The sequence below is a fragment of the Brienomyrus brachyistius genome, chromosome 7 (assembly GCF_023856365.1).
Source record: "Brienomyrus brachyistius isolate T26 chromosome 7, BBRACH_0.4, whole genome shotgun sequence".
NCBI lineage: Eukaryota > Metazoa > Chordata > Actinopteri > Osteoglossiformes > Mormyridae > Brienomyrus > Brienomyrus brachyistius.
The window spans coordinates 24,841,923-24,856,044 of NC_064539.1; the positions used below are offsets into that span (position 1 = coordinate 24,841,923).

Sequence of the window (14,122 nt, forward strand, 5' to 3'; positions counted from 1 at the left end):
GTCAAGCAAAACGCGCAAAATTTGAATGTTTTCAGTGAGGAACGTTGCGGCTGGTTGTAAAGAGATGCTTTGAATACGCGTTTGGGCATTGTTTTCCAGTTTTGTTCGGTTAGATGAAAGCAAACCGAGTTATAATTTGATATAAGGTCCTTAGGTGAATATGAAGATATAATCTATTATCAAATTGGTTTTGATTTTTGCATAGTTTATTAAGCAAGGTTGCTGTAAGCGAGCTAACTAGCTATAGAACTAACTAGTTATATTTGCTGTCTGTACATTTTAAAATATGTTTTGCGATGCTTTTCCAACATCAGTGATTTATCCAAAGGAGTTTTATTTAACGTCGTTTAATAAGTAGCTAGCTGGCTAGTCAGTCTGAGCTTATCTCTCTCCTTTAGGTTACTTTAAGATCACTGCGGAACAATGCTGAAATTCAAATATGGGGCGAATAGCAATACCAGTCTGGTCGCTATGGATCCGATTACTAGCCGCTGCACCCGCCTCAATCATCTTTTACAGGTAAACGTATAGTTTTGTTTACTTCTAGACTGACATATATAGTGCACTGTAATGTTATACTCAGGAAAAGGGCTACGGGGAGCTTTTGGGACGGAAACAGTGCTAGGGTCTCAGTTATCGTGTTGGTGTCTTATTTTAGGTAGTAAAATTGGGAAATGAAAACGTTTTAAATCCAAATTCGACATAAAAAAGAGCATACCAAAAATACCGTATATCTGTTTACATTTTAAGAAGATTTATGAATATCCCCCCCCCCTCCTAATAATAATAAACACTTAATGAAGTCAATGAGGATGCTGACATTTGAGTACTGTTAACCGTGCAACTCTGGAGTGTTTTGGGTTTTTTCTCCACATCCTCCATACCAGGGTAAAGGCAGCTTGCAGAGTCAGCAGACAGACAGCAGTATGACACGCGAAGGGCTTCTTGATGCCCTGCTCCTGCTGTATGAGGAGTGCAGCTCCCCAGAGCTCATGAAGATCAAGCACGTTGCCAAGTTTGTCAACAAATGTAAAGTACCCTCTCTTTTAGTGTGAGATGAGTGGGACCTTTAAATCTGCCATGTTGACGTTGCCTTATTTTGTGAATTTTTAATGCTTAAGATGTATTCCGTTGATCTGAGTTGTATCGTTCAGATTGTCTTTCACTGCAAATGAATTAAATTCATACTGAAGCATCACTCATCTTGGCAAATGGGAAAGGAAATGCATGAAATCAGTCATCCATCCTGCCTTTACATGCTGTTCATTTGTGATAATTGGATTTTCTTTGTTTTCACCTGCCTGGTGGACAGACACTAATGTAGTGGCGGAGCTGAGGGAGCTGCAACCAGGGCCGCAGGACTTTGATCTGTGCGGTGTTGTGGGGCGGGGCCAGTTTGCTGAGGTGCGTGTGGTGAGGGAGAGAGCCACGGGGGACATATACGCCATGAAGGTTATGGAGAAGGCCTGCCTGCGTTCGATGGAAAACGTGAGCAGCAGCTGTGTGGATTGTTACAGTAGCGCTGTCTGGGCTAATCAATGGATGATTAAAACATTGCAAGACATTTCATTATAATTCTTCACTTGCAGACTACTCCCGACTTACAACATATGCGATTAAGCTGATTTGTGCAATGACAGGGCTACAGGATATATTGTTTCAGCATCGTCATTGCGATGTGCACGTGTGCAATAATCACCCCGCGGGATGTGCAATGTGAAATAAGGCAAATTAAATCAGACACGTCATGCTACTTTTTTACTGCTTGATACAAAAGGAAAACTTGGATTCATTGCAGTCATTTCCCATGACTAATTTACAAGAAAATCAGTCTTATATAATTTACTTTGATTTAAAGGTTTTTGGATGCACTAATGAGTGACATGCAGGCTCTGCAAGCACAGCCAACCAGTAATCACAGTTAGGGTTGGGCGATATGTGATATTAATATGACGGTGCATGCTATGCAAATGCAATTCTCACATCACAAGGACCACAGTAGTCAGCTGGGTTGATTTATACTTCAGCATTGAGCCTACTTAGAGCTTACACTGTAGCCTACGCAAGTGGTCTATGCTGTTGCGAGCATTTGTACTTGTGCATTGGTGTGTTTATGTCACTTTGCAATTACGATGCCAAAATGCTAGTTGCCAGAGCACAGTGGGTCTATATTTCACTAAAACATTTTTACTCCGTGATAGGAAACAAATTATCCATCCATTTTCCCAACCGCTTATCCTACTGGGTTGCAGGGGGTCCAGAGCCTATCCTGGAAGCAATGGGCACAAGATGGGGGGGGGGGGGGTCAGCCCATCGCAGGGGACACTCACACACCATTCACTCACACATGCACACCCCAAGACGACATGGGGAGAACATGCAAATTCCGCACATGTGTGACCCAGGCGGAGACTCAAACCTGGGTCCCAGAGGTGTGAGGCAACAGTGCTAACCACTGCACCACCATGCCGCTCCCTCTGCCCTTATGATTATTCATTTTCAAGGTGATCTAGTATATGTTAAAAATCAGTTTAAAATTTACTGCAGCTGCTTTTGCATGCGCTGTCTGAGACAATCATTTCACCCTTGTTGTTTAAATTGCTTGTAGATGGGTTTGTGAATAATTCATTTTGAAACTTTTTGCTTTGTAAATATCTCAATATTTGTCTTAATAAAAAAAATTACATTGCAGTATTTGAAAATTTTCAGTATTGTGCAGCCCTACATACAACCAAAGTTAAAAAAAAGAAATAAAGGTATATAAAATAAATTTAGGGTAGCTGTACAGGCAGCAGTGCTATCCTACCTAGTGCACACTGCACGCTATATAAAAGTACTGTACTACATGGCAGGGCCACCATCCCATATATCCCAGTCCCGTTCGCACTCCTAAAAGTCAATGTGATTGTCTTATTCCAATATCTGTCCGCTTTGGCATGCAACCTGACTGTTGGTATGGAACCCTGTCGTAAATCGGAGACACTCTGTATTTGAGAACTGCCACACATAATATTCAGTAAAACCATTTTCAGTTAAAAGCTAATAAGGTAGAAATTTTAAAGTTTACTTGTAATCCTATAAGAACTAGAGAAATGGTAGCCATTCTGTGTTTCTGCCACGTTTGGCTGCATTTCGTTTTGTTTGGCTCCTTAACAAAATGTAATGTATGTAGGTTTTCCAGGACATGTTAACTTAATAATGGCTATTTTGCAGTGATTAGCTCTTGCATTGTGAGTAATATTGAGGCAGTAAATCATATGTGATTTGCATTTCTACCTTTTTTTTTTTACTTTTCTCTTTTCTCTGTTATTGTGAAGTCGGGATAGTTCACAATATGCTTGTGCTAGCAGGCAGTGGCCAATCACGCTTCTCTGCAGCTAACTGCCCGGCTCCCTGCAGGTGGCCTGTTTTGAGGAGGAACGGACTTTACTTGCTTTGAGCTCCAGCCCTTGGATCCCACGGCTGCAACACGCCTTCCAGGACAAGGACAGGCTCTACCTGGTGAGTGTCCGTGCTGTACCTTGAAATTGGGTCAAGGTGCTGTGTGGTATTCTGGCTATATTGGCATGGTGTCTAATGTTCTCTAATATTTTTTGGATTTTCTTGCCTGCTTTGAGGGGCTGCAAACCCCCCCCCCCCCCAGATGTGACCTGACTAATGAATGGATGTTACCTGCTGGAGATGCTAGTGCTCATTGTAATGTTGTATTGCATGTGCTTTGGAGCCTTTCGTGTGGTGAACGTACAGATTGATTCTGCTGAGGAGTAATGTTTATGTTACACAACTTCCTCAGACACAGATTTGACCCCTATTGGATTGGCTTTTGCAGATGTACCAGACTGGCTGTTCCTCTGGGATCAGGAGGATTACTTGACCACTGATCTATTCACAGAGCTCTTATCTGTTTTATATAAGCTATATAATATTATATTCTCTTCTTAATGGGGCTAGGCGTCTCCCTTTTCCTTTTCTTATGAATAACTTGTGCAGTTTACCCAGATTAGAGCATTATGTTCAACAGTGATGTGAAGGGCATGGCCATATTGTTGTTATATACTGAAAGACTGCTGTTGGCAGAGCCTGTCCTTCTGATATGCAGGGCACTGCGGCTGCAGCCATCGTCACTGCCAGCACAGCACAACTATGAGTCAGGAAAGGAAGCCACTCTTGAATATGTTCAGCTGTAATTGGATGCCATCCAATCTGTTTATTGCCCCATTACTCCTCTGGGCCATGATCAGTATTCCATAATATGGGGTTTGCTCCCTGCTGGGACTGGTGCCTGCAAGGGACGTGGTGCTTCAGGGCACAGGATATCTGAATGTGCTACAGCCCTTAGCAGCCCATGTAAAACGCTGTTGCTTGTGTCCACTGCTTGTTATTTATGTCTAAATTCTTTTCATTTTTGTTCATTACTGCTTATTGTTGTTGATTGATGATTGGTGGATTATCTATTCGCACTTCTGTTCATGTGACGTGTGTGTGATTTCATTTTGGAATCTCATACCCAGTGATTCCTTTCTGTTTGAGAAAAACCTAAAAACAAAACAGCATTAGACTGTGCATCACTATCGTGAAGCATTTAATCGGGGCCCATCCCCCTCCACATCCAATGGCGGAAATGTACAGAATCAGTTTCTGCCTGAGTGTTTGGCTCAGAGGACTGACAGTACCTTGTTGCTAGGAGACGTCACCAGCATGTTCTGTATATATGTGGGTCTGCCTCAGTCCTCCCTTCAGTATCCATAATGTAACTCAAACGGGTCTTATCTGAAGTTACACTGTGGTTGATGAGTGGGTGTGTATTATTTTGATACTGTCTGCAGTTGATGCTCACACAGACAAATGTGTGCATGCATGCACAATATAGAGTGTTGCATGCTGACCATATTTGTAGCTAATATACGGATGTGTGTGTGATTTACACTTAGTTACACTTAGGAATTCTGCTGCAATTAATCCTTATAGATGTGTGGACCAAACTGGGCCAAGTAGGACTGGGCGATATGACCTCAAATCGATATCACGATTAGCTGAAAATTTTACCACGATTACGATTAATGAACAGTTTTTTTAAATTGCCCTCATATTTAATTGACAAGGTTTGTATTAGAGCCCTGCGCGGGACTGTTTTTTAAATCCCGCTTCCGCTGAATTTCTGACCATTACGTCCGCTCCCGCAGTTTGCCTCTGTCACTCCCGCCCGCTCCCGCAATATTTCTGTCCAATCCCGCCTGCACCCACAGACCCATTAACGTATATGCTGTACGATTAAATAAGTTTATATGCATTCAATGTTTTATTCCAGTAGAACAAGTACTGAATAAAACAAATTCAACAAAAATCTCACTACTTTGAATCGCAAATAAATGTAAAACGGAGCCCAAAAACTAATCAGATGTGCAAATATCTGCACAGTTATAAAAAAAACAATAAAACAATAACCAAATCTAAACAACAAATGTTTAAATATCGCATTATAAACAAACAAAAGCAGCTTAAAAACAGAAAAGAACCCTGAACCCTATTTCAAAGAAATACATTAAAACTAGCTGAACATCACAACTTAATACAATGGCTCAGAACAAACACGAATATATAACACAAAATAAATTACATCAGTTACCTTCTCCATCCTGCCAAAAATCTTGGGACCCGCTGTCTATTTTTAGCCGCCCGTGGCAACCTTAAAATCGCCCGCTCCCGCGAGATATCCGTAGGGTCCCTCTGGTCGCGCGGGATCCTAGTCCCAGTGCAGGGCTCTAGTTTGTACTGTAAATATGCTCAACTGTTAAAACTGGGATATTTTTTCTAATGATTTTAAAATAGTTGAAAGAAACACACAGAATAACCATTTATGATTATTCATTGAATGTTCTGAATAAGTGAAATAAAAACACAAATCGCTTGAAATGAAAACGTCTTATGAAAAAGGTTACATGTTAATGTAAAAAAAACTAAATAGTTTGCATTTCTTGCAAACAAGGTAAACTGTATATATCGGTCACATCTGTCTGGGTGAAATTGATCACTATAAACAGATGATAACCGATTTCCCCCCTTTGTCTCAGGCGGATACAGATTACTAACTGACATTTGTAAATTTATTACATGAATATAAGGTAATTAAGCGAACAGCGTTGCTATTTACTTTTTTTTGACAATTTAAAAATACCGTGCAGCTATTTTAAACGGTTTTCAAATTATAGTACTGCACAAATTAAATTAGTGAACTGTCTATAAATCAAATACGCTATAATACCATACAGTACTGTACATAAATGATGGCTTATTGTAGTTTGGCTACTGCGTCTCGTTGGCTTGATTTTGGCAGTTTATCATAAGCCTTGATGAATCTATATTCATAATGGAGAGAAAATTATTTTCTTTTTCCCGTCATGATTTCTGTGCACGCAGCATTAGCCTCAGGTCGCTAGCCAGAAGCAGACGGGTCACTGCGAGGCAAAGGAGGATGATCGAAGTAAAGTAAAGTAAAAAAAAAAAAAAGGAATAGTTTTAATTTTCCATATGTTATGAATAAAAAGACCTAAAATGAACACTATAAGAAGACTACTTGATTACTATAAGCTAATTATTTAAACACTATTTCTACAGGAACGGTGATATCCCAAGCTTTTTGGTCCATGTAAGTGGTTGACCACTATAACCACGATCACTATATGCGGTTTCCACAGCATTTTAAATACTGCTAGCGTTGAAACCAATTGGTGGTATTACCTTTGGTAACTGAAACGTTTTTTGCAGTGTTTATATTTGACCGCTTTTTGCTCGGTGTCATTTTCACTAAAGCCATGACATTCTTCTTTCCGTGCTGCTTCCATGTCGCAGACTGGATGGGGCAGAGTCACATGAAAACACACGGTAGTATGTTTTTAAGGGGACAGCGCATGAACACTCACTGGGGAAAGTGTTAATAGTTTTTAAATACGTATTAACAGATTTTATTTATTTATTTTTTAAAAGAAGTAATCGATTAGAGGTTCTGAATGTCGGTTTTGATTAATTGCCCACCCCTAATGCTAAGTGCCCATTGGTACATGCTAAGTGACCAGTGTCCATAATATTTAAATGTTTTATTCGGCCTATAAAAATTCATTTTTACTGTTTAAGGAAGTTGATTTAATAACTGTATGCTTCCTTAAATTGTATGGTTAATCTGTGAATTTTCAGCTGTTGTATTGATTTTTGCCTTTGCTATATATGAGGTTGTTGTTTATTCATATCTAGACTGATCATATCCGAAATCGCATTGCAGTCGCCCCTCCAGAGTTACAGTTTTGATATTTACGGTTTTGGTTATTTGTGCGTTGGCCATGAACAATTACATGGGAATATTTTTGGAGCTTGCTGAAGGATCTTAGAAAATCGAATGACCGCAAGCCAAAATTATATAAACGATATTGAAATGCAATTCGATCACATAAAGTCATATGATGTATACATATATACATATATATATATATATATACACACACACACACACACACACACATTTCACATTCACAGCACATTTATTCATTCGTTGTAAAACCACAGTGCAGTTTTATTTATTTCTGTTCCCTTACTATGGAATTCTTTTCAATATTTTCCCTAACATTCTTTGCACTTTTACTGTTACTGTTTTACTATTATTGTTTACTATTTATTGTTAGTTTATTACAATCTGTTAATTACAAAATGTCTAAATAGATACTACTATAAACCTGCACTTTGGCATTAGTAAAATATTTCATGTACAGAAGAGGTCTGATCAGCTGAGGTATGACATCACCGTGATGTGAGTGGTGGTTGTAATGGCGCCCCATGTGGACACATGCTGCACAGTTTGGTCACCCGTATGCATTTGTGCAGGTGATGGAGTACCTGCCTGGCGGGGATCTGATGGGACTGATGAACAGATACGAGGACCAGTTTGACGAGCCCATGGCACAATTCTACCTGTCGGAGCTTGTGCAGGCCATTCACACTGTCCATCAGCTGGGTTACGTCCACAGGTCAGTGTTCCGGGGGTCTCCTGCTGTTTAAAGTACAGCTTCAAAGGTCAAAATAAATCAGTGTTTCTCAAGCCGGTTTTCAGGGACCCCCAGACAGTAGTCTGCGATTTTGCAAAAATGTGTACTGTCTGGCAGGGAGCAGAAATGTGTACTGTCTGGCAAGGAGCAAAAATGTGTACTGTCTGGCATGGAGCAAAAATGTGTACTCTCTGGCAGAAATGTGGACAGTGTGGGGGTTTTTAGTGAGGAGCCCCCTCCCACATGCACAGCAGGCTTACAGCGTCACCTTGATTAGTATTCTGCTGTTGCAGTCTCTAACAAGATTTCTCAGGGAATCTCTATACAACAACATGGGTTCCAAGTAAACCTTGAAAACAGCTTAATAAGATGCGAGTGAAATCTGCTTGTTTGACCTCCTCTGTCTCAGCGCTGTGAGTTTTCATTTTCTACAGTGGTTGTGATGGATTGGACATGCTAAAATGCTTGTTAACTGTTGGACGACACATTTAAAGCTTTCCTTTGTTTTCTATCTAGTAATATCCCAACAGTGGTTTTGTGCTTCTGCAAGAAGTTAATATTGATCTATCTTTCTCTGTCTTCCGCATTCTCAACTCCCCTGGCAGGGATGTAAAGCCAGAGAATGTTCTGATTGACAGAACTGGACACATCAAGTTGGCAGACTTTGGATCTGCAGCCAGACTCACGGTCAATAAAACGGTAATAACATGGGCCAGTTAGTGCCAGGGGGTGTAAACGTTTATAAGACTGTAGGTTTGATTTCTTTCCCGCTATTTTTCTTTTGGGTGGGGGGTGGCTCTTATTTTAATGAAGTCGAAGCATTGATGCAATGAATGGCGCAATTGACCATACTGAACCATTTGACAGGTTTCTGCCTCTCGGTTGCCCGTGGGAACTCAGGACTTCCTGGCACCTGAGGTTCTGACAGCACTGAATGGGGGGGTGCCGGTTTCATATGGGGTGGAGTGCGACTGGTGGTCCTTAGGGGTCATTGCCTATGAAATGATCTACATGAAGTCACCCTTTGCGGAAGGAACTTCCACCAAGACCATCAACAACATCATGAATTTCCAGGTAGGAGTGACAGAAGTAGGAAGATTTTCACTTTCCAAAAAGCTGGTCATCTGTATGAGACGGTAGCTTTGAGACTATAGATAGTTTGCTTGGTGGCATCAGTGATGGAGCCTTTGTTGTGAAGGTAGTTCCATGCTTAGCACCCTTGGGATCTTTGAGAATGATGACAATAGAGATCATGTGACAACTGACCCACCTCCACCAGCGCTACCTGAAGTTCCCTCAAGATTCCAAAGCAAGCGGCCCATTTGTGGACTTGGTGCAGAGTCTGCTCTGTGGTGTGCGGGAACGACTCGGGTTCGAGGATTTACTCTGCCACCCCTTCTTCTCTGCTGTGGACTGGAGCAACCTAAGACAAGGTGGGTCATGTTTCCATTTACTTTGATATGTTGGCACTGGATCAGTTTTATGGCTGTTTATGCTTACATTTGCTTATTAGGACTATATCTGTTTTAATAGCCTGGCTGGTCATTTTGTAGGCATATGTCATAGAAATAGATTTTTATTTTGATGTAGCCTGTCTGCTTGATTTCCTGTTCTACATGCTTATGGATGGGTGCATGTTTCCATTAGTACAACTCAGTCATTTGTTTTGTTATGAACTGAGAGGAGTTTATAATCTGGCTATTCTTTGCTATGCTGTGTTGTGTTATGGCCTGTCTTAGTCAAGTTTACACCGAGGCAAGTGGTAGTAATTGTGTTATGAGTGTTAGATGCAGAATAAGCGAGTTTTACAGGGAAGCAGATGGTTGTTGCCGTGGCTCAGCTTTGACAAACTCTAATTTTATGTCGTCAGTCTCCTTTCTCTCATCCTTCTCTTTTGCAGTCGGTCTGTTTGTTTTCAGTCCCTTGTCATGCATTTTCTAACATTTGGCATTGTGACTTAAAAATCTATAATGTGTCATAATACATGAGTGATGCAAAGGGTGGTTTTCTGTCTCTCCATTCTCACTGGCATCCTTGCATTTTAATTGTTTGCCGTAACATAGATACACAGATTGACTGGATTTCAAACAAATTGTCAAAAATAAGCTTTCACTACATATGCTTGCGATTCTCCCCACTGACTGAGTAATTCACGCTGTGTGCACGCAAGAGGAATTATACTCTTTTTAATTGTCAGTCTTGGTTTGAGGAAGGATTCGATTTTTTGTAGAATGGCTAAGTATTGCTTCCAGGTGACCTGTTGGCTACTGTCGTGGGGCTTTTCCACTGCATTTGGCAACTCGGGTTTTACAGATACAAGTAATAAGATTACCGAAAAGCCGGCAAAGTGCTCAGGTTTTTCACTCAGCTGTGAGCAGAATTCTTAAAGCCTCTTCATAAATGCTTTCTGCTTTATCTGTGATTTGCAACGGTGCAGTCATATCAGCGTAAGGCATCTTTCTTAGGATAGAACCATCCAAGGAAAATCAGCAGAGTTTGATCCAGAAGTTTGGGATACTGTTTAAATGAAGTGATAAGAGATGTAAATCACTCCCAGGTGACTTAAGCACCAAGTATCCTGTGATACAGACAGAGATGAGGTTGCTGGTGTTTTTTTTTTTCTTTTGGTGGCCTGGATGAGTCATAAGCTCTGTACATATGTAGGTTCTACAGAAGATATGGGATGTTGCAGTATTCACCCTCATAGATTAGTACAATGTGTGATTGTTCATTATAATGAACTTGTCTTAGGTAAGCCACATCATTTTTTAATTTTATTTATTTAATGGGCACTTTCATCCTAAAATAATGTATGTTTTGGAAATACCAAGGTCAGGCAGTCCCAGGATCGACCGAGGTTAAGCAGGGTGCTCAAAGACCAGCATTAAAAATCAATCTGCTGATGCAGGGATTTGAACCTGCAACCTTCTGATCACAAGCACAGTGAACTGTTGAACCACACACCAAATTATTGAATTATCTAACCGGATTCTTCAATGTAAACCATTTTTGACGTTTAATTATAAGGTAAATGTAATTTGTATTCTCGTGTTTTGCTAAGTTTGTGTTTCTATTAATATCTGCATGTTAATTGAGATGTTTTTGATGACTGGTGTACATCTTACTTTGGGTACAGAATATACCACAGCTTTCAGCTTATTCTGGAAAAGGTTTCTTACCAGTGCATTCCTGATTGGATTACGGCTTGTTATATGTAAATAGATGGTTAAATAAACCAATGAGAAGACAGTCCTAATGAACGGAGGTGGGGCCAGATGGTGGTGTCTTCACACGAGGGGGCTTTACTGGGCCAGTGCACCCATCTGCACGTCAGTCTGTCGATTTGTATATTGGTTGTTAAATGTCTAAGAACAGCAGATGATCAAATTTACAGTGTTATTCTAGACGCGCTATCAGATTGGTTTAGCTGGCTCTAATGCCTTTATTTGGACCTTTATTTGTAAGATAGGAAAATGCTTTGGAAAATGGTCTGGTTTTCTCGTTTCAGACACCTGTGTAAAATAATGTCGGTTGGATATTCAGGAAATAGTCTTGAGATGAACAGAAATGATTTAATTGTAATTGTAATTTTACCTACAAATTTAAATCTCTTTAATAGTTTTTTTAGCTTAAGCAGTTTCTGGAGTGCATTACTGGAAAGGCTGCTTCAAATAGTACTGTTGGAATAAAACCTCTGGTGCTAAGCGTAGGGGCTCTAAACATCACAGTAAGAGTCCTCAGCACAGCCATGCTGATCAACAGGCAAGCTGCGTCTGCCTGTGTGTTCTCTCGTGTGTGTGTGTGTGTGTGTGTGTGTGTGTGTGTGTGTGTGTGTGTGTGTGTGTGTGTGTGTGTGTGCGCATGCACGCACACGCAAGCGCGCTTCTAGATTCATTGTCATAACCGTGTATCTTCTTTCCCTTCCTAAAACGCCTAGACATTTTCACAGGCTTATTTGCACTGCCATTCTGCTTTCTAATTGCCACATTTAATTGCAGGATTTAATTACAGTGCCTGAAGAAATGCCAGGTCCAATCACCTCCAAGTTAAATGATTCTGGTGAATTCTGATTTCATAAAATAGGTGTGTCTTGTGGGGGGGAGGGGGGGCTATACGCATGGGGAGCACGATGCAGTGATGAATGACGTGCTCCAAGTTAGTGGCGGGAAGTGTGATTGGGCGTGGAGCCTCCTAGGGCTGAGGCGTGCCTGTGCAGTGCGCTGGGAGCGCGCTCAGCTCCGCCGGTGAGTCAGGCTGCATGTGCGCCTGTGATTAGCTGGGGCTGCGGCAGTGTTGGGAGAGAGAGAGGGGAGGAGAGAGAGAGGGGGAGAGAGAGAGAGAAGCGCTTCAGTTTGTGTGGGATACTGCACTACAATCTCATTGCGTGTTCTCTCCTCTTACCCTCACCATCCTTCTTTCCCTAGTCTCTCTCTCTCTCTCTCTCTCTCTCCCTCCCTCCCCTGTCATTAACTGTGGGTCTCTCCCGTTCTGTCTCCCTCTCTGTTCCCTCCACCAGCCGTCCCTCCCTTTGTCCCCACACTCCGCGCAGAAGATGACACCTCCAATTTTGAGGAGCCCGAGAAGCCCAGTTCCCGGCCAGCGCCTGCTCTGCGTGGCCCCCAGCAAGCCGGCTTCCAGGGCAGCGACCTGCCCTTTCTAGGCTGGTTTTTCAGCCGGTCCCTGGCAGCGCTGGCCAGGTCCGAGTAAGTATCGTCAGGGTCTCCAGGTTTGGGCAGGGATGAGGTGACCTGGACAGTAGGGGACAGGACAGATGGGGACAGCTGCTGCTTTAGCTGTATGTCTCCTAGATACAAGGAGATGCTTGCAGGAGAGGGTAAGGTGCAGCGTGAGCACGATTTGCATCTAATTGATTAGCCCTGATAAGAACGTGCTTCCCCATCCTGTTGAATAGTGTTTAGCTGTTGTTTTGGTGGACTGTTGTTCCAGTTTTCTTTTATTCATCCTGGGCATTACATGAACTTACAGGAGGCTGTGATTTGAATATGTAGAGATGAATGGGTGAATGTTGTATGAATGGAACCAGACGAGCAGTTTGCGAAACGCCTGCCTCATTTATGAATGTGCGTATCTCAGCAGCAGAGCAGAGCCAGAGCTCCCCTTGTCCCCCCCCCCCTCCCTGCATGTATTCAACTAGTCACTGCACGCAGCTTCACAGAGATTTGGGGGGGGCTTCTTAGCATGCTTGCCAGTCCCTTGCCTTATGGTTCTTAATGGAGATTTGGAATGGAGTGGAATGAATTGTGTACGTGATAAATATGAAGCAAGATCGTCTGCAGATTAGTTGAAGGAGAGGATGATCCCAGATTGTGGGAAAGAATGTATTACCATGGAAACCGGCATGTGTCTCCCCCTCACCCCCTCGGTTCCCACTGCCTTCGTCGCCTCTCTCGTCTCATTAAGCTCAGGTGAAAACTGGAGGAATCCCCGGCTTCACTGCACACAGCTGGTAAACAAATCTGACTGCTTCTCCTGAGCATTTCTTTTATTTCCTCTTTTATTTCCCCCTTGTGTTGCATTTGTGCTGAGGACTGGAGCCAGTCTGAGATCACCAGCTTGTCAACGTGTGTGTGCCTAAATATGCGTTATTGCTGCAGTTGGAAGTAACACTTCACTCCACACAAGCCAATATGGTCGGTGTGTGGTGATTTTAAAATCCCCATTTGCGCTAGTCATAGTGAGAAGTGTTACCAGTGATATAGTTATTCGTTAATTAAAACGGTTTATTTTAATCAGTGAAATAGCTCTGATTTCATAGGGGGCATCACAATATTAGGGGTATTAGGCTCCATATGGAAGTGAATGACTGTCAGTCTGAGCTCTTGTGTTATCAGGGAGCAGGAAAGAGGTGTTGTGCGATTACACTTCTTTGAATGAGGGATGATAGGGGGTGTGTGAGTGTCAGGCACTTAATCCCAGGTTCTGATGCTTCCTGGGGCCAGCCTGTGTGTAGTGTGCCAGTGGGGGTTGGGCCTGGAGTGTGGTTTGGAGGGGGGGGGGGGGGTTTCGATTAAATCTTCTCTCTGCCTCAACCCTGACATCTCTGCACCGAAAATGAAGTGTTTGTCAGT

General features: G+C 42.1%; 1 protein-coding gene across 10 annotated transcripts in view; it reads left to right on the forward strand.

Annotated features, from left to right (window-relative positions):
- Positions 1 to 19: 19 nt before the first annotated feature.
- The window catches only part of cita (citron rho-interacting serine/threonine kinase a), a 50,463-nt gene continuing 36,360 nt past the window's right edge, over positions 20 to 14,122 (forward strand). For 9 of the 10 annotated variants that reach the window (XM_049019239.1, XM_049019242.1, XM_049019246.1 and 6 more), the window contains exons 1-10: positions 20 to 154; positions 399 to 519; positions 888 to 1,029; positions 1,313 to 1,488; positions 3,400 to 3,501; positions 7,873 to 8,015; positions 8,639 to 8,732; positions 8,901 to 9,107; positions 9,313 to 9,466; positions 12,550 to 12,736. In XM_049019239.1, the coding sequence (XP_048875196.1) occupies positions 424 to 519; positions 888 to 1,029; positions 1,313 to 1,488; positions 3,400 to 3,501; positions 7,873 to 8,015; positions 8,639 to 8,732; positions 8,901 to 9,107; positions 9,313 to 9,466; positions 12,550 to 12,736 (1,301 nt within the window). In that variant the 5' untranslated portion in view covers positions 20 to 154; positions 399 to 423. Of the gene's footprint in view, positions 520 to 887; positions 1,030 to 1,312; positions 1,489 to 3,399; positions 3,502 to 7,872; positions 8,016 to 8,638; positions 8,733 to 8,900; positions 9,108 to 9,312; positions 9,467 to 12,549; positions 12,737 to 14,122 lie in introns of all 10 variants that reach the window. The other variant, XM_049019240.1, reaches the window with a different exon arrangement.